The sequence below is a fragment of the Fukomys damarensis genome, unplaced genomic scaffold (assembly GCF_012274545.1).
Source record: "Fukomys damarensis isolate Sample0158 unplaced genomic scaffold, DMR_v1.0_HiC HiC_scaffold_19, whole genome shotgun sequence".
Classification (NCBI taxonomy): Eukaryota; Metazoa; Chordata; class Mammalia; order Rodentia; family Bathyergidae; genus Fukomys; species Fukomys damarensis.
Genome location: NW_022900931.1, coordinates 55,559,172 through 55,586,107, shown reverse-complemented (window position 1 = coordinate 55,586,107; position 26,936 = coordinate 55,559,172). Strand labels below are relative to the sequence as shown.

Sequence of the window (26,936 nt, the reverse complement as noted above, 5' to 3'; positions counted from 1 at the left end):
CCCGGCGCCTGCGCCTGCGCCACAAAGGCCGCTGTGCGCCGAGTCTTCGTTCCGCTCGCTGCGCCTCCCGCCCCTCCTGCTCCTTCTTCCTCGCGCACGCCCCAATTCGTGCTCCCTTTTGGTCCCGCCATGGCGGCTCTCACCCGGAACCCGCAGTTCCAGAAGCTGCAGCAGTGGCACCGCGAGCACGGCTCTGACCTCAACCTGCGCCGTCTGTTCGAAGCCGACAAAGAACGCTTCAACCATTTCAGGTGCGCAATTGGGACCCCCGGACGCAGACAGGGCTCGGGCCGTGGCCACATTTTGCCCTTGACGCTACCTTGGAGCTGGGGCCGGGTGGCCTGGGGCTCGGGGCTGCTTAGTCATGGGGGGAAGGGACTCCTCCTTCTCTCCTTCGCCCCCTCACGGCCCCAGCCAGGTGAGAGCGCCTCCTAACGCCCCGGTGAGGAGAGGCCCGCGCCGAAGCAGCAGGCAGGGAAGAGCTGCCCCCGCCCGCCTCCCCCGGGCCACAAGTGGGCTTGGGGCCGCGAGCGGGCAGGGTGGGCAGGTAGGGGGTGGTTTGCAGGGAGTTGGTGTGTTCAGAGCGGAAATGTCTGGACCTGGTTCCTGGCTAAGACGAGAAGCTGATGAACCACGGAGAAACGGAAAGGAATGTGGGAGGAAATCATGGGTCGGGATTCGTCTCAGCGTGCCCTGACCGCTGGTGTTAGAAGAGGAGCGACAGGAGGGGACGGGAGGACTGCCTATGGCTCCCAGCTGGCTAGCCCAGACGTCTGGGTGGGTGCCTAAGGAGACGCTGGGAGGAGGTGTCATTCCCCGGGTGCTGCAGGGCAGTTGCATCCCTTGTCTCCCCAGGCTATGATTCCTTGCCCAGGGTCTGTCTTCGTTTCAGTTTTGTGGCATGGCTTCCACTGTGCAGCTGCTGCAGAGCAGCTGGGCAACCGGAGCCCTTTTGGGGTGTGGCACAGGAAGGATGGTTCTTCTGGAAGCAGCTCCTGCCTCTGGTCTGGTGAGGGGGGCTGGCTGAGGATAACTGGGTGTGGTCAGCGGCCTCTGCATCTTTCTTCAGCTTGACTCTTAAGACCAACCATGGGCACATTCTGTTGGATTACTCCAAGAACCTTGTGACAGAGGAGGTCATGAAGATGCTGGTGGAACTGGTAATAATTCTGTTTGGGGAACTTTGACCTGTGACCCTCAGTAGAGCGGGTGAGCTGAGCTCTTGGTAACCCCAGGTCCATGAGCAAGTGGATCTCAATAACCACCTGTATGCTGCAGCAGGGCTCCAAAAGCCTGGCCTTGGTCAGGTTCTGAGCAGCATTGCCGGAAATCCTAGTGCCTAATATTTAAGCACATTGGCTCCAGACAGTGGGAGGTGGAGACATGTTGCAGCTATCTGCCAGCTTTTTTGTGTGTGTGTTTGTGTACGGGGGATCGAACTTGGGACCTTGTGCTTGCAAAGCAGGTGGCAGCACCACTGAGCTAAACTTCTGGCCATCTGCCAGCGTTTTGACAGCATGACCCTACCTTGTGTTGGGGTCTGGGACTTGTGATCAACGTGATAACACCAGGCCTGAGTATCTTCTCTTCCTAGGCCAAGTCCAGGGGTGTGGAGGCTGCCCGGGAGCGCATGTTCAGTGGTGAAAAGATCAACTACACTGAGGTGAGCAGCCCTGGTGGATGCCTCTTCCTTCCCTTTGAGGTTCATCTGACTGTCATCATCACCCTGTGTCTTCTTTCTTTCTCTTAGGCAATGCTTTTGCTTAATGAGGGGCCAGGAGGCCTGTTTCTTGGGGGCTGGTTGAAGGGACTTAGGGCCTTTCTTCCCCGAGACTGGCAGACTGGCTTTGTTGAGCAAATTGGAATGACTCCCAGTGTTGGCTCAGGGAGGAGCACATCTTACGCCTAAAGGGAGAGAATTTCTCAAGGCTTGTCCAACATTTTCTTAGAGAACTTAACTTGCTTGATTTATCAAGAAGACTCTTGTGTCACAATTTAACTTCCTCAGTGACAGAAGTCAGTAGGAAGCAGTGGTGAGGCCAGGCACTGGGGACCCTGTTCCTGACTTGCTATGAAAGTCTGAGGTAAAGTAAGCATTAAACACTCACTCTCTTTCCTCATGCTATCATTTTCCTCCTGTTTTGCTTGAGGAATCTGATGCTTGGAAGTCCCGTCCCTTACCCAAGATGTGGTTTCTGTAAGAGGCAGAACTGGGATTCAAATGCAACCTGCTTTGAAGCTGGGTGTGTTAGTGCTTGCCTGTAATCCCAGCACTTGAGAGGCTGAGGCAGGATTGCAGAGAGTTTGAGACCAGCCTGGACTATGGAGTAAGACCCTATCTCAAAACAAAACCAAAAATAAGCCTATCTTGGTCTGCTGGGTGAGAGTAAGGGAGGCTTCAATCATGGAGGGCTTCCTGTAGGGGTGCAGTTGCCTGTGGAATGTGGGAGGAGTAGAGAAGGTTGAGCAGGGTGGAGATGGCATGCCCTGCAGCCCTCCATCTGAATGAGCTTCTCACTGTGTTGACATCCTGAGATAATCCCTCCCCTGCACACAGAGAGTCCTCCATGAGCTTCAGCTGGATGGAGCCATTTCATTCTTGTTTATTCAGGCCCTTTGCCTGCCACCTGTCACAGACTTCAGGTCTGGTTTGGTTTGGGGAAGCTTGTAGCGATCAACTCACTTGGTGAGGGTGGCTTGTATTGCCTGCCTTTGCTCCACATCCAGATGGCTGAGGACCCTTCAAAAGTTGCTAGCAGATGCCATGTCCTTTCATCAGGAGGGTGAGGTTACCTCAGGCCTAAGGAGCCTGGTACACTGTAGGCATTTAGTGCTCATCTCTGCCCTGTGTTGTCACCACTCTGCCTTTGCTTGTGCTCTTCCTCGTTCCTCTGGCTGTTTGCTTCCTGACCACTGATGGGCTTTGAGACCTGAGCTGAGCATGTTTAGGCCCTGTTCCACCCATTACTCGTATCTGTAACATACCAGAACATGGGATGTGCTTTGCCTCCTCTGGAGTCCTGGGCTGGCTCCTACCCCCATAATCATACCGTAGGACCTTGGTATGAGACTATGGTACAAATAGACACTTAAGGACTGCCATCTTGAGTAGAGGGCTGAGCTGACTCTTGGGCCCTGCTGCACCCAGTGTGGAGTGTGGCTCCCTGAGTGTGGGGGGGAGGGCTTCTTCACACTCTGACCCTTGTCCCCAGGATCGGGCAGTATTGCATGTGGCCCTGCGAAACCGGTCAAATACACCCATGCTGGTGGATGGCAAGGATGTGATGCCAGAAATCAACAGGGTTCTGGACAAGATGAAGTCTTTCTGCCAGGTAAGCAGTGACTGGACTGGACTTGCCCTTGGCCACTTGTGTGCCTGTGTCTGGGAGTCAGGGAGGCCTTATTCATGACTCCACCACTACTTTAGAAGCAGGATGCAGCCCCTCGCTTCAGCCTCAGGTATGGGCAGCCTGTGTGACCCTGGAGTCTCTGCTCAGAGGGAGCCACCCTGACAGCAATTCGGGCAGCCTCTTTTTTGAGCTCTAGATACCTCTGGGTTCAAGCTGGCCAGGGACAGAGGCCTGAAATTAAGACAGATGGAGTGGTGAAGGGAAGAGACTTGCTCTGTCCCATCTCTTCAGTTGTGTACCTTTCCTTATTTCCTAGCCAGAATCAAATGTAAAACAAAACAAAAAAAAAAAAGTTGCATAAGTTTCTGGACCCCACTCTCAGCCAGCTCTCCAGAGGCAGCCTTTATAGATTGTAGGAAATCTTCCCCCAAGTTCCTATCCATGTACTAGCATATATGATATATAGGCGTCTGTCTTCTGTTTGAAACACATACATCCACTTGCTCTCCTAGAGCTTATTTGCACTTAGAAACATGTAAGAGTGTTGTATATGGTGGTGCATACCTATAATCCTAGCACTCTGGCAGGCTGAAGCAAGAGAATCACAAGTTCAAGCCCAGGCTTGGCAACTTGGTGATTTAGTGAGACTCTGTCTCAAAATAAAAAAGAGGGGGGCTCAGAATATAGCTCACTGCAAAGTCTCTGAGTTTAATCCCCAGTACATACATGGTGTGTGGGGAGTGATAAGTGATTCCACTGGGTTGGATTCCGTGCACATAACCATGCCTCTCTCCTTGTGTGTGTGGTGGGTATTTGGGGATTCCCATATCTGTCACTGCTGCCTCAACAACCCAGAGGTGATTCTGCAAGGATAACAAGATAGACAGCAACCAGCCTGGAGTCCAAGGGTGAATGCACGTATGCCTGTCCCTGAGAGATGCGTGCTCTGGGAGTGATCATCTGGTCAGCTGTGATCTTTCACTGCTCATTGCTGAAAACTGCAGCTCTCTCGTGTGACTGGTCAAAGTCTGACTGCTTTGGCCAAGAGCCATTTCAGACCTGAAAATAATACTGGGGAGTCGGAGGTGATTTTGGTATGAATCTTCAAGGTGTAGCAGACACACAAGAGGGAAGGAATGGCATCCTGATGGGAATCTGGATTCCAGAGTGTTCTTTTGGGTGTTTGGTTCATGAGGAAGGGTGTGTTCACCTCTCTGCTGTGAGAGGCAGAGCTGACAGGCCTCAGGTGCTTGGTGCTGCTCTGTTTGACCAGCCTCTGTGTGTGTGTGCACGAGCAGTGTGGCACTACCCATCTTAAGTGCTCTTTCCAGGATAGCCTTCCTTAGAGCTTGTTATTGGATGCCTGATTTAGACTGATGGAGTATTTATAGTTCAGATTTTCTGCAGGGCCGTGATTTAGCTCAGTGATTCTGTCGCCTGCCTGGCAAGTGCAAGGATTGGAGTTTGGTCCCGGTACCAAAAAAAAACAAACATGCCGCTGAACAGCAATTCTACAGTGGCTGTTGATGTCAAAAGTTCATCAAGGGGCTCAGGGTGCAGCTCAGTGGTAGATCACTTCCTTACCATGCAGAAAGCCTTGGGTTCTATTCCCAGCACCACACACCAAGCAGGTGTTCACTGTGACCTTGATTGTAGTGGTAAAACCCAAAACAAATTGCCTATTTCAAAAGGTGATGGAGAGAATTTTGAATGTTCCCATCACAAAGAAATAAATGATAAATGTTTGAAGTGATGGACCTGTTACCCTGATCGAATCATTACACATTGTATATGTGTATTGAAATGGCACACTTGTACCTCATAAATACCTGTAATTATTATGTGTCAATTAAGAAAGACATCCTTTAGTTCCTAAGTGTGATGATGGAGTGGGGTATTCACACCATTGTTTGAGATGTTTGATCCTTGAACCTTGTTATGTCAGCACATTATCCTTCTGATGTTATATACACACATTTTTTGGGGGGGTACTGCGCATTGAACTCAGAACCTTGTGCTTGTGAGGCACCACTGAGCTAAATCCCTGGCCCCCTCCAAAAGAAATGTTTAAAGGGTATAGAACTAGGCCAGGTGTGGTGGCACACACCTGTAATGCCAGCACTTGAGAGGATTTCCCACACATTTGGGATGAGCATGGGCCACACAGTAAGTTAAAGGCCAGCATGAACTACATAGTGAGACCCTGTCTCAAAAAATCCAAAAAATAAATGAATGGGCCTGGGGATTTAGCTCAGTGATACTGCCACCTGCCTTGCAAGCAGAAGGTCCTGAGTTCAATCCCTAGTACAAAAGAAATAAATAAAAATGAATGAATGAATGATATGGAACTGCATATGGTGCACACCTGTAATCCCAGTGCCTTGGGAGACTGAGGCAGCATGCTTTTTTTTTTTTTTTTGGCACTAAAGATTGAACTAGAGACCTTGTGCTTGCAAAGCAGCCAGCAGAACCACTGAGCTAAATCCCTGGCCCACAGCATGATTTTAAATTCAAGCTCTGCCTGGACAATTTAACAATTTAGTGAGAATCTGTCTCAGAATAAAAAGGGTCCTCAGGCTGGGGGTTTAGCTCAGTGGTGCCGCACCTGCCTCACAAGCACAAGGTCCTGAGTTCGATCCCCTGGACTAGGAAAAAACAAAAGATACAGATACCTATATCTTATCTCCCCCCACCATCTGGGATTTTTTTTTTGGATGCTTCATTATAACAAACTTTTGGTAGTGAGATTGAGGGTTGAGAAGCTAAGCAAGCAATTTTTTTTTTTTGGTACTGGGATCGAACTTGGGACCTGCTTGTGAGGCAAGCAGCGGAACCACTGAGTTAAACCCCCTTTGAATTAATGGGAAATTTTCCAGTGGTAATTACTTTGTTTTTGGTACTGAGGATCAAACTCACGACCTTGATCTTGCAAGGCAGTCACAGTGCCACTGAGCTAAATCCCCAGCCCCTTTTACTTTTTAAAAAAATTTTCCAAGGATATTTAATTTGATTTTCTTATTATCATAAACATCTTTTGTTTCACCTTATACTTTTTTATTTAAAGAAAAAATGTTCATAGGTCTTGTTGGTTTGTTGAGGCATGTGCCCTAGATTGCTATTTATATGTGGGACATTATTGTAAAACTTAGCAGCTGGAAACAGCAATTGCCTTTACTTTGAGTCAAGAATTTGCAGTGGCTTATGCAGTGTGTGGTTCTAGCTCAGGTTCCATAGGTTGTATGAAGATGTTGGCCATGGTTATAGTCATCAGAGGACTTGATAGCGTACTAGCAGTTAGCATTGGCCTTGGGGGGGCTTTAGTTCCTCACTCTGTGTCCTCTCCACAAACAGTTTAAGTACCCTCTTGTCAAGACAGCTGGTTGAGTGAATAACCCATCAGAGTGCAAGGTAGTGCCTATTCCTGTAGCACCCTGTTGGTTGTACAGTCAGCTCTGTTTGACCTTGAAAAAGAATCAGCTTGGAAGTGGCTGTCATAGTCTGCCTCTGGCTCCCCATGTTTCGTCATCTTTCCATGTGTAAGACACCGACTGTTTCTCCTAGACCAACCCATTACAGTACAGCTAGAAGGCCAGACCTTATCATCTAGGTTAGGTACAGGGATAGTAGTTCCTCAATTTGCTTTAGTACACCTCCAGTGTGGTTCCTTTGGATCTGAGAGACATGTTGTCTACCCCTTAGATGAAGCATAGCATGGTAAGATAGGCATAGGGTAACTGATCCAGATAATTACTTTTCAGAGAAAGAGGGAGAGGGAAGGGGAGGGGTGGGAGGGAGGGAGAGGAAGACGAAAACAGAAGGCATAAAAAGTCATCAATAGGAATTCTGAAGCCCAGCAGGACATGTTGCCAATTGGTTAGTGTTCAAAGACCTAGGAATAATTCTTAAAGGCTCTTGGCCCCATTCACTGTCACTAATCTTTCTCACATGGAAGGTAGCCTGTGTTCACAGCTGTGTAGTGTTCTATGTCTAAGGACCTTTTCTCCTTTTATACAGTCTCTTGTCCCATTCTGTTCAAGTTAGTGTTGTTTCTGACAATTCCGTTACTTTTAAAACTTTGTGGGTCTCCTAGGAAGATTATTGGGCAAGGCTTCACTCCTCTAGGCAAAAGCCACACACAAACTTCTTCAAACTGAGTCCTCCCTAGGCTTTTATTATTTTGGGGGGAGGTGGGTGCCAGAGATCGAATTCAGGACCTTGTGCTTTCAAGGCAGGCAGCAGAACCACTGAGCTAAATCCCCGGCCCCCTACACTTTTATTTTTAATAATGAGGATTAAACCCAGGGTCTTTGCACGGAGCTACATCTTATACCACATGCCCAATCTTCTGTTTTTACTTCTGAGCCCACAGAGACAATAAGTCACTCAGAAGCCTTGCATTTGAACAGAAGTGCCTCCATGTATCTCCCTTTCTTCTTCCTGAGGGCTAACAAAGGGTTTATAGCTACACCATTGGCTTCAACTTTGTATTATGCTTATGTGACTGCCCTACATTTGATCTTTGATAAGGAGCCCTCTTAATTTTAGCATTGATTGTTGCCTGAAGGGGCTGGGATTTTCAAACCCAATACTTTGGCTATGTTCTATTTAAAAGAAGTTCTTCATTTAGTTCATTTTTCTAGTCACATTTCTTTTTTTTTTCCTGGTACTGGGGATCGAACTTGGATCCTTGCGCTTGCAAAGCAGGCAACAGAACCACTGAGCTAAATCCCCGGCCCAATCAAATTTCATTCTAAAAATCAAGAATCCAGGCACTTGCTCCAGCATAGCCTGAGTATTCCTATCTCCAGCTGCATTGTCCAGATCTGTTTTTTGCTTTGTTTTTGAGACAGGGTCTCTATAGTTCAGGCTGGCCTGGAACTTGCAGTGTTCCTTCTGCTCATCCTCCTTAGAGTGTGCATCTAGATTTTAATCATCTAGATTTTAAAAAAATACATCTTTTACAAGGATTCTCTTCCATCCAGTTTCCTGTAGTATTTTCCTCAAACCCATACTGGCAGCCTCCTTGAGGTTTGTCAGGCCTCTACTCAGCAGTCTTTACCAACCTGCGTAGGTCTTTATTACGACCACACCCTACTTCTGGTACCGAAATCTGGCTCAGTTGTCATTTTATTAAAAATTATACCCGTGGACCAAAAAAAAAATCAGAAATCAAGCTGGGCGTGGTGGCGCATGCCTGTAATCCCAGCACTCAGGAGGCTGAGGTAGGAGGATCGCTGTGAGTTCAAGACCACCCTAGTCTACATAGTGAGTTACAGGTCAGTCTCAACAACATGGTGAGACCCTGTCTCCAAAAAAAAAAAATCAAAAATTATACCAGTGGGGTTGGGGATGTGGTTCAGTGATTACCCACCCTGAATAAGACCGTGGGTTTCATCTCTAGCACTAAAACATAAATACAATTTTTAATTTAATTAATAAAGAATGTGTTTATACAGAATTATACCACAACAGCAGTGAACATTAATTACCTTACATGATTTCTCTAGGTCAGATGTTGGAGTGGGACTTCTCTAGTTGGTCTTGGTTTAGGGATCTCTTTTTGTATGTTTGTTTTAGTTTCTTTGAAACAAAAGTCTCGCCATGTAGTTCAGGGAGGCCTTGAACCCGCCATGTAGCCCAGGCTGGCCTCGAACTCACAGCAGTCCTTGTGCCTCAACTTCCTGAGCGCTAGGATTTTAGGTGTGCCCATCACGGCTGGCTAGGGGTTTCTTTTGAGTTTGTTGTGAAGATACTGACCAGTGCTGCAATTCTCTGAAAGTTCATTTATTTGTTTTTAGTTCTGGTTTTTTGAGACAAGGTCTTGCTAATGTAGCCCAGGCTGGCCTTGAACTTGGGGCAATCCTCCTGCCTCAGCCTCATCGGGTGCTGTGATTACAGGTGTGCACCAGCATGCCTGATCTCTCTGAAAGTTTCGTGAGTTCTGGAAGATTGTCTTCTGAGGCATTCCTGTGTATAGACGGCAAGCTGCTGCTGGCTCTTTGAAGGGGCTCTCAATTCCTTGTCACATGAGCTACTACGTAGAACTGTTTTGGCCTCATAGCCTGGTAGGTGGTTTCCCCAAAAGTGAGTGATCCCAGAGGACTAGGTAGAGGATTCAAATTCTTTCATGACCAAGCTTCTAGCATGCACTGTTACTTTTCAGCATATCTTAATAGGCATGCAGATCAGTCACATTCAACACAGGTGGAACTGTGTAGGGGTGTGAATACCAGGAAGCAAGAATCCTTTGGAAGTCTGCTTAAAGACTGGCTGCATGTCTGAAATTCCTGTCTCTGGTCAAGACCTGTGGCAATAGTTGGCATTTCACCTCTTGGTCTCTGGCACTAGATTCTGCTGAGAATTCATCCTTGTTTTGCAAAGTCCACCACTCCTACTGGGAAGTGAGGATGTGGCCGCATTTTTCTAATGAGGAAATAAGTCCAGTGGGTGGTGAGAGTGGTGTGGATCTATTGCTGTGGTTCCAAGAGGCTCCTGTGAAGGCCTGAAAGTTGGAACTGAGAAGTAAGGACGCAGAAGTAATGGTGACTTTGAGCAGTGTTGTATGCAGAGGTTCTGGCTGATTGCATCTCCCTGCTCTGTCCCAGCGTGTTCGGAGTGGCGACTGGAAGGGATACACAGGAAAAGCCATCACGGACGTCATCAACATCGGCATTGGAGGCTCTGACCTGGTGAGGAGAGGGCTGCTTTGGGGTGGGTGAGGTGTTGGAACTGTCAGTCCCACCTCAGTCTCTGGTTTCTCCGGGGATGGGACTAGAAATCTTGCTCTCTGATGCTGTATCTCTCCATAGGGACCCCTTATGGTGACAGAAGCCCTTAAGCCATATTCTGCGGGAGGTCCCCGGGTCTGGTTTGTCTCCAACATCGATGGGACCCACATTGCCAAAACCCTGGCCAGCCTGAACCCTGAGACTTCACTGTTTATCATCGCCTCCAAGGTATGGGCCCATGGAGGGATGGAAGGATGGTGCTCTGCCATTGCCCCGGGCATTGGAGCCTCGGGATTGGTTCTGCGTGACCCATGCTTTGTGGATAGGATCAGTGTAGCTGCCCTCAGGTTGTTTCCTTACCTGGCAGCAAATATAGTTGGTCAATTTGAACTTCTGTCCTAAGGCCTGCTCTCACTTTGTGGAACCTCTGCCCAGTCTGCACTGTGCTTTCTACAGATCTGTCCCTTATGTTTGATTTTTTCTGATCTCAGAGGCATGCCCTGATAATACAGGTGTTTATTATCATTTCTGCCCTCTGTACTCACTTTAATCCACGTAAAAGATTAAGAAGTCCAGGGGCCAGGAGTGCAACTCGGGAGCAGTGCCTGCCTGGCAAGTGCAAGGCCCTAAGTTTGATTCCTGGTACCTCGCTCCCCCCTCAAAGAAAAAGAGTCCATCTGAGCCAGGGTGGTAGCACATGCCTATAACCCCAGTGCTTGAGAGGCTGAGGCAGGAGGATTGCTATGACTTTGAGGCCAGCATGAGCTACATAGTGAGTTCAAGGCCAGCCTGAGCTACTTAATGAGATCCTGTTGCAAATGATGAATGAATTAATTCTGTCTGAATTCTGAGAACAGCTGACCTGGGCTGAAGAGAGCCCCAGTCTAGCTGAACTCCAGGGAGGTGACCTGGACTTTGTCCTGCAGGATTAGGGGATTGCACCGTTTTTTTAGGGTCCTCCCTCTGGTTGTAAAGTTCTGGGCTCACAGGGTAATGCTGCTGCCTCCAAGCGTCTGCCTCAGACACAGCTATGAAGACAGGGTTACTGGGTATGTGGAGTGTCACTGACCCACACATACTGCTCCTTGTGACAAATGGCCACCAACAGGGTCTTCTGCAGCTGAGCCTTGGCTTGGGGCTGCTCTTGCCCTGAGCTAGCACCTGACTACTGTGCTCTCTGGTTGCAGACCTTTACCACCCAGGAGACCATCACCAATGCAGAAACGGCAAAAGAATGGTTTCTTAAGTCTGCCAAGGATGTGAGTGGGGAGTGGGGCCTCCCTTCAGGGTTGGGTGGGTGGTAGGCAGTGTGTAGGCTGGGAAGAACAGGATGAGCCACTTGTTCATCTGAATGGCCCTATTTTCTCCTAACGTTGGAAGGAAAGCAAAAAAGTAGCCTTTTTGTCACCTGCCTTTCCAGTTAACACTGATCATCTTTGACCTTGTCCGCCCCAGCCAGGCACACCAAACCTGTCAGAGCATGCTCTGACCTGCTAAAGGTCTTTTCTTTTTCCATTTTATGGTGCTAGAACTAAGGATCCTTCCTTCCTTTCTGTTTGTGGTGCTGGATAAAGGGCCCTTCTTTCAGCTCCCTGTCCCTGGCAGATCATCTCTGCTCCTGGCCTCACCCATTTCACAGAGGCCTGGTATACTTCCTAGGCCTTGTGGGCCTATTAGGTAAGATAGCAGGCTAGCCTATCCTTGACCTTGATATGGGCCCTTCCCACAGCCTCAGAACCAAGGACTATGCAGGGCTTTGGTTTCTGCAGTAGGATCATTACCCTTGGATGGCCCCACTGGAGTGGGTTTGGTATAACTTTGAGTCTATTTCTTGTAGGCTTCCGCAGTTGCAAAGCACTTTGTTGCCCTTTCTACCAATACGGTAAGTGCCTGTGTGGCTTCCCACGCTCTCCTTGGGAGAGTCCAGGCCATGTCACGGTCATAGCCTCTTGGAAGACACAAGCCAAGATGTCCATAGGTTTGGGGCATAAGGACATTAAGCTCCAGGGAAAAGATGTGGCTTCCTGCTAGTGCTTGTTTGAGGTCGTTACCCCCTGCCGGTCCTCACTGTGTGCCTGGTACGGAGCCTGTGGGCAGCAGGGGAGGTGGGCTCAGCAGTGTGTGCTTCAGGAAACACAGCAAGCACATGGAAACTTTTCAGAGCCCTGCTGGGGTATTTGGCCCTGTGCTGGGCTACAGCAGAGCTGGGAACCTGCCCAGGGCTTTCTGAAACTCCAGCCCCCACCTTCGCCTCTAGTGCTGACCTGTCCACTGTGGGGAGCCACACCAGCCTTGTCTGCCTTCTGCAGACAGTGCTCAGATTGCATCGGGCTTCCTCCATTTGGGAAATAGTGAAGGGGCTGCTGGCCTTGCCAGCCCAGGGACCTACACACCTGGAGAGCAAGATTGTCATCTCTTTAGATCTCTCTGGGATAGTCACCTCCCAGATCTGGGAAGGGCTGGGCGCCTCCCCAGGCTGTGTGTTATGTGCCTGGCTTGGGCGTGTCTGGTTTGGCCTCTGCCCTAGGCTGTGGTTCCCAGAGGTGCTGGGTGGGAGCATTCTCTGTTATTTCTGTAGTTCTCGGTGATAAGGAATACTCTGGGCCTCACTAGGGAGAGGGGAGTGGTTGGTCTCAGCAGGAGGCTTTGCTGTAAGCAAAGCCCCACCCTCCACTTAGAGGTTGACTCTTCCCTGCCTTGCCCGCCATGGGGTTTGGAGGAGCATGAGTTGGTCCTACAGCTTGTCTGGCAGAGTTCCTCACTTCCTGGAGTGCCTGTTCTTGCCCAGCTAACAAATGATTCCTTTAACATTTCTCCCTTTGCCCTTTTTAGGCCAAAGTGAAGGAGTTTGGAATTGACCCTCAAAACATGTTCGAGTTCTGGGATGTAAGTACAGGCACTTCCTGTGCTGGGTGAAGTATGTGTCCTTTGCCAATTTATGGCTGTTGAGCCACAGATGGAGGTGTCCATGAGGTCAGGTCAGCATTTATTGAGCACTTAATGTTAAACTTTGGGAAAAGCTCAGGGGCCCTCAGACAGGCTTGCAGGTTGGGAGTGAGGGCTGAGTGTGGAGGGCCAAGTTTCAGTCCCCTGGATACTTGACAGCAGCACCCATTAGAGTAACTGGAGCCGCCCTGAGCTGAGTTATTCTCAGTAATGACCTTTCTTCAAGCCACAGCCACAGTCTCTAAAGGTCAAGGGGCAGGTGGAGGCAGAAGGTGGGATCTGGTAGACTGGGAAAGGAATGATAGGAGCTGTAGGGTGGCAGGGAGGGCCCAGGCAGCTCGCACAGCAAACCTTGCCTCAAATAGCAGCCTACAGGCTGCTCTGTTGTGAGAGGTGGTCGTATGGACTCAGCCTCTGCTGGAGCCAAAGATTGTATTGCTTTCCTTGCAGCTTACCTGAGTGCGGCAGTGCTGCGAGGGCTTGGGGTGCGAGGATGCTGTGCATGGTGTGGTTGGGCTCTGGATGCGGTGAGCTCGGCTGGACATTTGCATAGCACTCTAACACGGCCGTGGTAGGCATACCCATTTGGGCCTCCTCGCCCATTTAGGCATTGTCTCACTAGCCTTTGGGGTGGAGACTGTTTGGTGGAAGCATCTGCAGTAACCTTACTTGAATTCTCTAAAAGCCTTTGCCTGCCAGGTGTAGTGGTGTACACCTGTAATCTCACCACTCTGGCAGGTTGAGGCCGAAGGATCACAAGTTTGAGCCCAGCCTGACCAACTTAGTTACTTATTGAGACCTTGTCTCAAGATGAAAAGTAAAATAAAACGTAGGGCTGGGAACATAGCTCAGTGCACAGGCCCTGGGATCAATCCTCAGTACTATAAAAACAAACCAAAAACCTTTCTCTTGATGGGGTCTGGGAGAGAATGAAACCCCAGTGCACAAAGCCATTCATTGTGTATAATGAGTTAACTTCTTTCTAGAATGGGACTAATTATGTACCATCCTTGGAAGAATTGAGAAGAGTCACTCAAAGCATTTTCTGCATTCCCTGGCTCAGCTAAGGAACCCTGGTGGGGAAATTGTGCAGCTTCTAACAAATGTTGCATGCCTGGTAAAGGAGCAAAGGCACCTTTCACCTCCTCCCTGGGATTTGGTTCCTGAGCAGTTGGTGGGCATGAATGTGGGGTGCCCCTCTAGCCAAGGAATATAACAAGCAGGGTTCTCACTGTCCATAACTGCCCACCATGTGGGGAGGAGTTGGGGTGTGACTTAGGGAGAGGGGTGGGTCCTGCCCAGAAGGCCTAGGAATGACGGTGGAGCCAGGTCAGGTAAATGAGGCCAGGTGGGAACAGTGGAGGGCTTCTGGGTCACCTAGCACAGCACCTGGAGGAGGAACTAGGGTAGGCACTGTTGAATCAAGACGATAATCTGAGGAGGCCAGGGCACGAATAGGTGAGCTAAAGGCAAGAGGTCAGGCAGAGGGATACAGGTCTCCCCTTAGGTGGGGTCGGAAGAGTCCAGTCTAGTATTGGTGGATGCACATGAGGAGGCAGCATCTTATGTCAAGCAGAGGTACTGTGGTAAACCGGAGTCGTTCAGAACTCATCCTGAGTCAGCACACAGGAGAGCTAATTTTGGCTGGAGAGATCTGAAGAGGAGCCAGGAAAGGTATAGTGAATTCAGAGACGGAACCAGGACAAGGAAAGGTGCAGGTAAGATTTGTGAATTCCGAACACAGGTATTTAGAGATGGTTCTGTCCAGTGAGGCCTGGAGAACCAAGGTCAGGTACAGGTCCTTAAGTCCAGTTGTGTGAAAAGAGGGCTAGATCTGGACATGGGAGAGGTGTGTACATGGGGTTCTCTTGCAGTTGTGAAAGGTAGGGATTGGGTAGTGGTTGACTCATCCCTTGGATGAGGTGTTGAGAACCTTGGAGTGGGCAAACATAGGTATACCCCATGGATGGTCCTCTGTATCCTGACCAGGTACGATGGGCAGAGCTCAGGGTATCAGGCCACTGAGGATCCTTAACAAGTCCAAGGAGTGGTCTGTGACAGCAGGTCTGGCTGAAGAGCCCAGGTGAGGGAGAGGTAGGATAATAAAGGATAAAGACAGGACCTGGGGTAGGAGAGACATAGACGGGTGCACCAGAGAATTGTGCCACTAAATTTCAGTTTAAAGTCAGGTGTGGGCTTACACACCTGCAAATCCCAACCTTTGAGAGGCTGAGGCAGGAAGATCACAAGTTCAAGGCCAACCTGAAACATAAGAGGCCCTGTTTAAAAAATAAAACAACTAAAATGTGGTTTGTGAGGCTTATGGTAGATAAAGGTCTAGAGATCCAAGTCTACAGGATGGCCACGAGAAGTTCTCTCCAGGTTCCCTGCAGGCCTAGGTAAGCTGCAGGGCTCTCTGTTAGGTCTCTTTGGTTAGGTGTGTATCATGCATTCTGTAGGCTGTGCCTGAGGTCTCAGGAGCTGGGATCAGTCAAAGGTGTTATCTCAGTGTAGTGAGCTTTTTCAGGGTGATCTGAGGAGCCAGATTTGGCACATGTGGATATAATTGGGTTAGCTGGGTACCAGCATTGGAACTACAGCTAGGGGTTTTTCCTGCAGGAGCAGGGAAAACTGAGTCTGAAAAGTGAGGATTAAAAAAAAAAAAAATCCATGATTGGGGCCACATAACATCTAAGCAGCTGTGATGATAGCCAGGTGGGTAGTCCTAGGTCCCCTGGCAAAATTCTGAAGAGCTGGCATCAGATAAGGGGATGTAGAGCTGCAGCCATCTGGAAAATTTATGTAGCCTGGGTCTGGCACAGGTATGTACAGTAAGTCTGGCAGGGAGGTTTGAGGAGTTAAGGTGAGACACAGTTTTATGCTTTGGGGTCTCACAGGTAAGGTCTGAGCTGCTGAAGTAGGCCCTAGTTTGTTTTCCAAGTCTAAGAGGCTGAGTCCAGCCCTGTGGAGAGTTTGTCAGGTAATTTGGTCTATGAAACCATGGACAAGCAAAAGTAGGTTGATGTGAAAAGCCTTGGTTAGATTCATTAACCTCTGTTTCACATTTGAGTCGGGCATAGGAAGAAAGCTGCTGTCAGGTGAGGCCTGAGGAACCAGGAGTAGGGTCATCTCGAAATAACTGGATTGCTTGGGGAAGTGGAGGGAAGATGGCCGGAGAGAAGTGGGTCTCCCAGGTTTGAGAGCTGAGGAACTAGGATCTGGCACTGATGAGCAGCTCTAAATCTCCCAGGTAGGTTGAGATTGGTAGGGAGAACTTTTTACCTTTTTTGTGAGGCTGAGGAGTTGTGGCCAGGTAGTGTGGAATCAGGCCTCGTGGGTAAGTTCTAGAGAGCATGTGTTTGGCATGGATTTGTATCTTTGGATCTGTCCAGTCTGAGGAATGCTCGTTAAGCAAATGGGCAGAGCAGGGCTTTTCAGGTAAGGTCTATCGGTGGAGACTTCACACAACTGACTGTATCCAAGGAGAGCCAGGAAGTCAGAGTCAAGCCTGAGTAGGAACAAGTGAACGTGTTGGATGAGGAAGAAGCGACTGAGGTGTGAGGTACAGGTAGGCAGAGTGGCTACCAGGTGCTATCTCAGGAGCCAGCAACAAGGACAGGCAGGTGGAGCTGGCCCACCATGGGCAGTATGTGGACCCTAGGTCAAGCTGAGGTAGGTAGAGCTGGCCATCCACGTGTGGTCTTAAGAACCAGAGTTCTGTACAGGTAGGTAGAGCTGGCCCATGAGGTATGGTCTGAAAAGCCAGGTTCATGTACAAGCACACAGAGCAGGCCATCTAGATGTGGTCTTATAAGTCAGGTTCCCATACAGGTAGGCAGAGCTGCCGATCAAGTGTTGTCAGGGAATAAGCACCAAGATGCATAAGCAGAGCTGATCTCCCAGATGTTCTTGAGGCTTGAAGAGTTAGGGTTGAACACAGGTAGGTAAGGTTGACTTAGTCAAATGTGTATAAACTTGGGTCTTTGTGATAACATGTGAAAAAACCTAGTCAGGGTCAGGTAGTTAAAGCTGGCTATCAAGGTGTAGTATGAGGATCCAGAGTTAGGCTCAAGTATGAACTGTCCTCTTGTGATCTGAAGAGGCAGATCACACATGAGCAGACATGGCCTTCTAGGTAAAGTATGAGGACCTAGGGTCAGACATAGGTAGGCGGAGCTAGCCTATCAAGTGAAGTCTTAGAAGCCAGGCTCAGACAGACAGGGCTGGCCTGCCAGGTGAGGTCAGGACACCAAAATCAAGCCAAAGGTAGATAGAGCTGACCCATCAAATGCATTATAAGAAGCCAGGGCCAAGCCCAGGTAGGTAGCCGCTGCCCTGTGAGATCTGGTTTCAGGAGCCAGGGTCATGTACAAGTAGACAGAGCTGGTCCACCAGGTATGATCTAAAGAGCCAGAGTTCTATACAGGTAGGTAGAGCTGACCATCCAGGTATGGGGGTGAGCTGGTCTGCCAGATGCTGTCTTGAGGATGAACACAGGTTGGTAGAGTTGGGTTGTGTTTTGGGGGTTTGGGTTTTTTTTTTCCAGAAATTAATTGAGACCCAGGTCCTTCATGGTGAGGCTTGTATGAGTGGGGCAACCTCTCAGGTCAGACTTACAGCCCTGGAATCTGCAGTGCTATGGATCTTGCAGGAAGTCTGCAGGCCCTTTGTGTAGATATGAGCAGGTAAAGGTGGGCTCTCTCAAGCAAGGACTTGGAGACAGGGGTAGGTACACCTAGGGTCTTACAAATGAAGTCCTTGGGGCATGATTCTGGTTGGGATGTGTTGAGCCAGACCTTAGAGGTTAGGCCTGGGGAGCATGGCTGTCATAAATGGGTAGAACACATCTCAGGTAGGCTCTGCAGCACAGGTGTTTTGATGAGGATTTGGTGGAGTTGCTGACGCTGGGAGTAAGCTGAAATTTTCAGTGTTGGATTTGTCTGGCTCCTCGGCCAGACAGGATAAAGATAGCTGGGTCAGAGCCATGTACACACAGCTGGATCTCTAGGAAGATGTGAGAACTCGGGGTTGGGCTCAGGGATCTGGATCATTGTCTGTCCCTTGAGTTGAAGAGGTAAAAGTTGGAGACAGGTATGTGAAGCCTGGCTAACAGCTGTGACATCTGGTTCTGCCAGGTATATAAAACTGTAGCAGGGGTGCTGGAGTTGAACACAGGTAGGAGAGCTGGATCTCCCAGGGGAGGCCACTGTGTCTGTGCCCAGTGCTGGTTTTGTCACTGGGTCTGATGTGGATCCAGGATCAGTTTGGAAGAGGTATATAAACATGTTTTGAGGTGGGTTCTTGCTACCTGGGTTCAGACACAAAGATTCCCCAGGTTTGTTGGGTAAAAGGGGTGGGGCAGGGTCAGCCCAGGAACCCTTAATTGGTGTTTCTGGTCAGGCCCAAGGAGAGTCAGACACTGGTGTGGCCTTCAGTGGTAGGATAAACATAGGTAGGAAGAAAACCATAGTGATCGATGTATACCTAGATCTCACCAGTGAGGTGCCAGTAGCACCTAGGATCAGTTAAGAATGTCCTGGGCGGGAGCATCTGCCTGTTCCCAGCACCCTGGTCACAGTGACAGGCAGCACTCAGGCAGTGCAGAAGTCTGAGGATCCATAAGCAATCAGACTGGTATGTAGCATTGCTTCTTGTTGGCATAGGGTCCTAGTTGTCCAAATTAGGAAAGGTAAGGCATAGACTGGGGCAGGAGCCACATAACATCCACCTGACTAAGGTATGGCATGAGAGCCCCATTGCAGGTGAAGGTAAGGTCTTGAAACTCTGCAGATTGAAGGTGATCAGCTCAGGTCAGACGCCACCATTGCTGGGCTGTCCTAGAAGTGGAATCTGAGGACCCAGTCAGAGGCTGGGTCTGTCAGTCTGAGGACCGGCCCTATGCTCAGGTCCAGTTTCTAGAACAGTCTGTTCGGTAAGATGTCCAAGATTTTGTCAAATACCATGTGGTCTGTGGGACTGTGTCCAGGTAAGGTTCCCTCAAAACCTTGACTCTTTCAGGTAAAGGACCCCACTGTTCATCTTACTCTCCAAGCCAGGCATCTCTGGGCCACTGTTATTCTTCTAATTCATTCTATTTGAATGAACTCCTCACATAAATTTTCCACACTTCCTATCCTATAGTCGTGGATAACCACTGATGCTCATGAGTGGTTTCTGTGCTTCCTTATCTCCTCACCCACACACTCAAGTTTTCCAGCTCTTTTTTTTTTTTTTAAATGGTACAGGGGATGGTACTCGGCACCTTGCATTTGCAAGGCAGGTGGCAGAACCACTGAGCTGAACCCCTGGCCTCTTGGCAGATTTCTTTTATAACTGGTCTCTGCACCAATTTCACCTTTTCCCGAGTTCACAGGTTCACATTTATTAGCATGATTATTTATCTCTGTCCCCCACTAAACTTATGTTGCCTGTGCTGGGAATGGTATTCCATAAATAGTTGCTGGGAAGATGTGCATGGCGCTCTAGAGATTCTGATAATACATGGGAGAGTCTGCAGGTGTAGCATGAGAAGGCACAGTGTGAACTACAGGTCTAGGTGTGTCTTGAAACCAAGGCTGAAAAGATCAGTCAAGCCCAGGTATAAGGCACCGGGCCTGTGTCCCAGGAGGCATAGGCCCAAGGTTCAAGGTCTGTCAGTATTGCTCGAGGAGTCGGGAATGAGCTTAGGTAGATCCTGTCAGGATCTGAGAAGGTAGGGTCTAGTAAAGGTAAGAAACACTGGGTCAGTGTTCACGATGTAGGCTTGGCCACAGGAATGGCTGTGCCAAGACCACAACCACCTGGTGGGTACAAGGTCTATGTGTCCAAGGAGGCAAGGCCAGGCACAAGTAGGGGGTGCCGAGTCTGTCATGGCCCAAGGAACTGTACTTGGGCATAGGTGTGAGGTGCTGGGCCTGGGCCTGCTCACAGGTGTGAGGCTTTGGGCCTCTCAGTGTCTGAGGAGGCGAACAAACAGGCACAGGTATGAGGCTTTGGTCTGTCATGTGTCTGAAGAGGCCAGGCCAGGAACAGGTATGAGGCTCTGTGTTTCTTCCAGCATTTGAGAAGGCAGGGTAGGCTCTGTCAGCGTCTTAAGGAGGAAAGGAAGGCACAGGTACAAGGCTCTAGGTCAGTCAGTGTCCGAGAAGGGATGTGTAAGTGTCTAAGGAGGCAGGAGAGGCACAGGTATACAGGTTTGTCAGTGACCAAGAGGGCAGGTAAGGCACAGGTATGGGGCTCTGGGTCTGTCAGTGTCGCAGGAGGAAGGTGAGACTCAGGTATGAGACTGGGTCTGCCAGGTTCCGAGGAAGAAGGTGAGGCACAGGTATGAGACAGGTCTGCCAGCATCGGAAGAAGCAAGGGAGGTACAGGTATGAGACTGGGTCTGCCATTGTCCGAGGAGGCAGGTGAGGCACAGGTATGGGGCTCTGGGTCTGCCATTGTCCAAGGAGGCAGGTAAACCACAGGTATGAGACTGGGTCTGCCAGTGTCTGAAGAGGTAGGTGAGGCGCAGGTATGGGGTTCTGGGTCTGCCAGTGTCTGAGGAAGCAGGGGAGGCACAGGTATGAGACTGGGCCTGCCAGTGTCCGAGGAGAAGGTGAGACACAGGTATGGGGTTCTGGGTCTGCTAGCATCTGAGGAGGCAGGTGAACCACAGGTATGGGACTGGGTCTGCCAGTGTCCTAGGAGGCAGGTGAGGCACAAGTACGAGACTGGGTCTGCCAGTGTCCGAGGAGGAGGTAGCACAGGTATGTGGCTTTCTGTCTGTCAGTGTCTGAGGAGGCAGGTTGAGCACAGGTAGGAAGCAGTAGGACTGCCAGTATCTGAGGAGGCAGGAGCTGGCACAGGTACAAGACTCTGTGTATGTCAGTGTCTGAGGAGTGAGCTAGGCACAGGTACCAAGCTGTGGGTCTTCCGAGTGACAAGATCAGCCATGGTAAGGTGTTTGGTTGAGTCCATGGCTCTGGTCAGTTCCATGTGTAGTCTGCCCTGTTGGTCAGCCCAGAGAGTCGCCAGCGCCTGGCCTGCTGTCTTGCTTGCCAGAGGTGGGTTTGTCCCAGGCCCCCTGGCTGCACCTGTGGAAGAGCAGTGCTCTCTCCTGGGCCAAGTTCATGGCAGGAGGGAGGGGGGCGGGGTGTGCTGGCCTTCCCTCAGCACCTCTTCCTGTCTCTCCTAGTGGGTAGGTGGACGCTACTCTCTGTGGTCAGCCATCGGACTCTCCATCGCGCTGCATGTGGGTGAGTGTGTGTTTCTGAGTCTTGTAGCCCCCAAGGATGAGGATACTGCAATCTGAGGTTAGGGGAGGGAGGTCTTGTGTTCCTGAACACCTTGCCGTCTCCACACGTTGCTGGTCTCTCTACTCTTAGCTAGAATGTTTCTTTCAGATCTGGGAAGGGAGGGAGGCTTGAGTTTTCTTTGGGGTTTAGATTGGCCTTTCTCCATCTTTCTAACCTCTCTGTTGGTCCCCGGTCCTAGGGCAAGGTAGATCTAACTCTGCTCAAGACCAGCTCTTTTATTTTATTTTTATTTATTTTTTTTTTTGTACCAGGGATTGAACTCAGGTCCTTGCACTTGCAAGGCAGGTGGCAGAATCACTGAGCTCAATCCCCAGCCCAAAGCCAACTCTTGATTAGAAAGGCTTTCTGTAGGGCCCAGTTCTCCCAGGTGCAGTTTCTTCCAGCCTTTTTTGGTTCCAGAAGAAGCTGTATCCACTGCCAGGAGGATGCAGGCTGTGGCTATTTCTGATGACATTGCTTTTGTGTTGCAGGTTTTGACAACTTTGAGCAGCTGCTGTCTGGGGCTCACTGGATGGTGAGTGCTGAGTGGCTGAAGATCTGTGTGTCAGTGCAGGTCCCTCTCTCTGTTCCTGCCCAGCAGCCCTTCAGCTCGCACCCACCCTGGTCTTGTTTCAGGACCAGCACTTCCGAACAGCACCCCTGGAAAAGAATGCCCCCGCCTTGCTGGCACTACTGGGAGTCTGGTACATCAACTGCTTCGGGTGTGAGACACAGGCCTTGCTGCCCTATGACCAGTACCTGCATCGTTTTCCTGCCTACTTCCAGCAGGTACCAGCTGCCAGGCCCGGCCTTGGAGTGGGCTGGGTCTGTTGGGTCCCCGGAGGTCCACCGGCCCTGGTGTCAGCTCTTCCAGAAATTGCTTGCCCTTGAGCCTGGCGAGCTCCCACCTGTGCCCCTCTCTCCGACTCAGGGTGCATCTTACCAACCAAGACTTGATCCAACTTAGTGTCAGCTGAGTCTGCCCACTGTGTTGGGGCACAACTGGCCATTGTGCCCTCACCACTTGGGTCCTGGCTTGGCTCCAGGCATGTGTCTCAACTAAAGTCACATTCTTGGATGTCACTTGGTATGCCTACCATAGGGTGAGGCTGTGAGCTGGGACCACTGACCTTGCACTGCCTTCATTACTCAAAAAAAAAAAAGCGTTCACACCCCATCAGTGCTGTCTGTGGGTTCCACAGATCTCTGTCCCCTGGAATCCTCAGAATCCCTGGAGACAAGCCGTCCCTCCATCTGTCCCTGCTTTGTTTAGTAAGAGTAGTCCCTCCCCTCCATCTCTGGGCTCCTTGGGGCTGGCTCAGTAAATGATCCCCAACATCAAAAGGTGAATCCTGCGATTGAAGGTAGGTGTTAAATTCCCCAGGCCCCAGCTGCTTGCGTGAGGGGTGCCATGACCAGGGTCCAAGTGGATGTCCAAGGGCCAGCATCTACCTGAGGTGACTTCCCCCAAAAAGCCTTAATAAATCAGCTAAAGATTTTGTTACCAACTTTGTTTTTGTTGCTTTTATTGTTTTGTTTTTGTTTGGGTGCTGAGCTTCGTACCTAGGACTCATGCGTACTAATCACACACTAAACCCCCAAGCCCCAAATTTTGTTTGTTGGAGGTCATCTACCCACCTCTAGACCCAACTTCTTTTCATGGGCCCTTCCTGCAGAGTAGTCTAGGTCAGAAAGCCTGTGGACCCCAGTAGTTATAGGTCTGGCTTACAGACCTGGGGCATCCTAGGCAGCACTTAGGTATAGTACATGAAGGAGCAAAACTCGCAGGTGGGAGCTGAGTTTCTGTCCCCATTCCAGGGTGACATGGAGTCCAACGGGAAGTACATCACCAAGCCAGGCGTCCGTGTGGACCACCAGACAGGCCCTATCGTGTGGGGGGAGCCAGGGACCAATGGCCAGCATGCGTTCTACCAGCTCATCCACCAAGGTAGGGCCCATCTGGCGGGTCAGGGGCTTTGCACTTAGATCCGTGCCCCGCTGTGGGCTGTGTGGTAGCTCTCGTGGGATGGGGTTGCATAGATAACCAGTGTCCTTCGCAGGCACCAAGATGATACCCTGTGACTTCCTTATCCCGGTCCAGACCCAGCATCCAATCCGGAAAGGTCTGCATCACAAGGTGAGGGCCCTGTCCCATCCCTCATTCTCTCAGGCTCACATCACACCTAGACCTGGTAAGGACTTGCTCTAAAGCCACCAGTGTTCCCTATGTGGCTCCTTTCGTCTTGGAACCAGCCATGGCAGATGAAGTACTTTTGTGGTTGTTATTGTTTTTTGCAGTAGTAGGGTTGAAAGCAGGGCTTTCACATTGAGCTGCATCTCAGCCCTTTTTATTTTTTATTTTGAGACAGGGTCTTGCTAGGTTACTGGGTCACACAGATAGGTTGGACTCAAATTCACAATCCTCCTGCCTCAGCCTCTTAGAGTTATTTATTTATTTTTTGAGACAGGGTCTCATTGTGTAGTTCAGGCTGGCCTTGAACTCAGTATGTAACCCAGGCCTCAAACTCTTGTTTTCTTTTTCTTTCTGGTGCTGGGGATCGAACTCAGGTCCTTGCGCTTGCAAGGTAGACAGAACCACTGAGCTAAATCCCTCGGCCCTCTCAAACTCTTGTTAGACCTCTTGCCTCAGCCTCTTGGGTAGAATTACAGGCTTGTGCCACCATGCCCAGCTTTTTTTAATCTTTTAACTCTCCTAAGTCTCTGACTGACTCTGCCTTCCTATTCTATTTCCTCTTTTACTTGTAAGGGCCCATGTGATTAGCCTGGGCTCACCAGGTCATCCAGGATAATCTCCCTGGTGAATGTCCATAACCTCAATTCCATGTGGAAAACTTGTTTTGCCATGTGGTGTAACATGCTCAGGCATATCAGGGAGGGACAAAGACGCGAAGGTCCTACCTGTCACATCAGCAACCTAGTTCCCAACCTAAGTCCCAAACGGGATTTACTGTACTTGTCTTAGGTATGTAGAGTAGTTTAGGGTTATGTGGCTAAGGCTTTCCTCGGTGAGCTAGGGTTGGATTCTGATTCTTTCCCTCTGTAGTTCTGTTATCCAGTGCTGCTGACCTGAGGAGAGGAGTGGGTAACACCTCTTACAGGGTCCTTTTTTGTTTCCCCCTCCCAGGGCTGGAGCCTAGGGCCTTGTGCATGCTAGGATAATGCTCTCTACTCCTGAGCTATATCCCCAGGCCCCTCTTAGGGTCCTAAAAGGTAGATGTCGGCACAGTTGCCAGCAGGGCCCTTGGCAGTGATTGGTGCCCTCAGGGAGTGGTTGGTATTGCTGCCTACCCTGTGGTGCCATTGGCTGTGCCCTTACATCCTCCGTTGCAGCTGCTATGCAGTGAGTGTCCTCACAGGACTAAGCTGGCTCAGGAGGTGCCAGATGATCCTGTCCCTTGGCTTAAAGCTCCAGCAGTGTTCTCAAGTGTGACTGAATGGCCCTCCCCCATATGGGGATCAAATACAGGTCCTTGTGCTTGCAAGGCAGGTGGTGGCACCACTGGGCTAAATCCCTGGCCCTCTTTTTTTTTTTTTAATTAATTAATTTTATTGGTACATTTAAGGTATACAATGTAGTGCCATTCTTCATTGGAAATTTGCACCTTTACATAGTACATCTTGGTTCTTATTTTTCCCCCCATTCCTCTGCCCTCCCCTTCAACCCCTCCACCCCTCCCTATCTCCAAAGACTTTGGTTCCATTTCTTTTTTTTTTTTTTTTTTTTTTTTTTTTTTTTGGTACTGGGGCTCGAACTCGGGTCCTTGTGCTTGCGAGGCAGGCGGAGGAACCACTGAGCTAAATCCCTGGTCCATTTTTTCTTTTTCTCATGTTAATTCCATTCCCATCTTTCTTTGTCCCTGCCCCTCCCACTTCCCCTTCCCCTTTGCACCTTTTTTTCCTATTTCACATTATCTGTTATACCTTTTAGTCCTTATTTGTACGTTCAGTTTCTCACATTAGATAAATTATTCTGGTATTTTACACATATTAGATATCTGTCTTGTCAGATACTCCTGGCCAACTTTTTAGCCCAGACTGAGGCCCTGATGAAGGGCAAGTCAACTGAGGAGGCCCGAAAGGAGCTCCAGGCTGCTGGAAAGAGTCCGGGGGATCTTGAGAAGCTGTTGCCACACAAGGTCAGCACTACTGAAGGGGCATGCTGGGGCTGGAGGGATGCTGTTACAAAGTCGGCATGGGTTTGCAGGGGGCCTAGCTTGTCCTATACAGTGGGGAGTTCCTTCCTCCCACACACTGGAGTTTCTCTTTTAGGGGTTGGGAATCAGGGTTAACTTGAGGACATTCTTTGTTGTTTTCTGAAGGTCTTTGAAGGAAATCGCCCAACTAACTCGATTGTGTTCACCAAGTTAACACCATTTATCCTTGGGGCCTTGATCGGTGAGTAGGGGAAATAACTGGCTTGGAGTCCGTTGGATGGGGCAAGGGAGGCCCTAATGTGCACTGTCTGCCACCTCTGCAGCTCTGTATGAGCACAAGATCTTCGTCCAGGGCGTCATCTGGGATATCAACAGCTTTGACCAGTGGGGGTGAGTTGCCGACTCAGGAGGATGGGGAAAAGCTGGCTGGAAGATTTCAGCTACACTGAAACCTCACACTTCTTCCTCCTCTTCTCCTTTCTGGCAGAGTGGAGCTGGGAAAGCAGCTGGCTAAGAAAATCGAACCTGAGCTTGATGGCAGTAATGCAGTGACCTCTCATGATTCTTCCACCAATGGGTTGATCAACTTCATCAAACAGCAGCGGGAGGCCAGAACTGAATAAATACCTTGTAGCCCCAGCTGTGACTTGGCCTTCCTTGGCATACTCTGCACTGCATGGTCCTGCCCCTCTCTGCCCGAGCACCTCGCGGGCTTGGACCACAAGCCCTTTGGGGGAAGCTGGTCTGGAATTAACCACCCCACCCCTCCAGCCCAATCTCCCTGTTCTCAATCGCCTGAAGTGCTTCAGTGCAGCTGATATTTTTGACCTGTGTTCACATGGTTCATGTCCCAAGTAGAAAAATAAAGATACCACAAAGGTGAATGTGGGCTCAGCTTTTTACTGTTTGCTAAGATGGGGCTTCTCACGGTGGTCAGAGTGCCTGGTAGTAAAACAGTGTGCCTCAATTGACACTTGACTGTTAGTGGGAGCAGGACCAGAGTGGAAGACTTGAGGAGAGAAGAGGGTAGGCAGTCAGGAGGGCATCTTGGCCTCTGACTTAGTTACTTTCCACTTTTTGCTGAGACAAAATACCCAATACTCAAAGAGAGGATTAATTTAGCTTACTTTCGGTAGAGGTTTCAGTCCATAATTGGCCAGCTCCAAGGCAGAGGGCACAGCTTGCTCCCTTTATCTTATTCAGACTAAAGGGATTGGGGCTGTGCCAAACTAGTCACTCACGTGTAGTGCTTTAGTAATCACAGGCCCTTAACCCCAGCATCACACTTTATGGATTTAGCTGCCTTCAAAAGAGACTGCATGAGGCTTTGGGGAGACATCTAGACACAAGCCACAACCTCTAATCAGATCTCATCACCACCTTCCACGCCTTGCCTCTATAACTTCAGAGAGAACACCTACTCTGCTCATTGAATAGTTTTTCAAAGCACAGTGAGATTGT

At 49.8% G+C, this 26,936-nt stretch overlaps 1 protein-coding gene and 1 non-coding gene across 2 annotated transcripts; both read left to right on the top strand.

The window, feature by feature from the left end:
* The first annotated feature begins 11 nt into the window (after window positions 1-11).
* Window positions 12-26,359, top strand: Gpi (glucose-6-phosphate isomerase). The gene is made up of 18 exons (XM_010631811.3): window positions 12-251; window positions 1,070-1,160; window positions 1,595-1,663; window positions 3,213-3,332; window positions 9,956-10,039; window positions 10,160-10,306; window positions 11,266-11,337; window positions 11,916-11,960; window positions 12,911-12,964; window positions 21,201-21,261; window positions 21,792-21,835; window positions 21,937-22,089; window positions 23,119-23,248; window positions 23,361-23,437; window positions 25,329-25,457; window positions 25,641-25,716; window positions 25,799-25,865; window positions 25,963-26,359. The coding sequence occupies exons 1-18, from the start codon at window positions 130-132 to the stop codon at window positions 26,096-26,098; spliced, it is 1,677 nt and encodes a 558-aa protein (XP_010630113.1). The 5' UTR covers window positions 12-129; the 3' UTR covers window positions 26,099-26,359.
* LOC117286987 lies at window positions 5,211-5,313 on the top strand. Its single transcript, XR_004518186.1, has one exon. It is a non-coding gene; the product is annotated as a small nucleolar RNA U13 (small nucleolar RNA).
* Window positions 26,360-26,936: the final 577 nt, after the last annotated feature.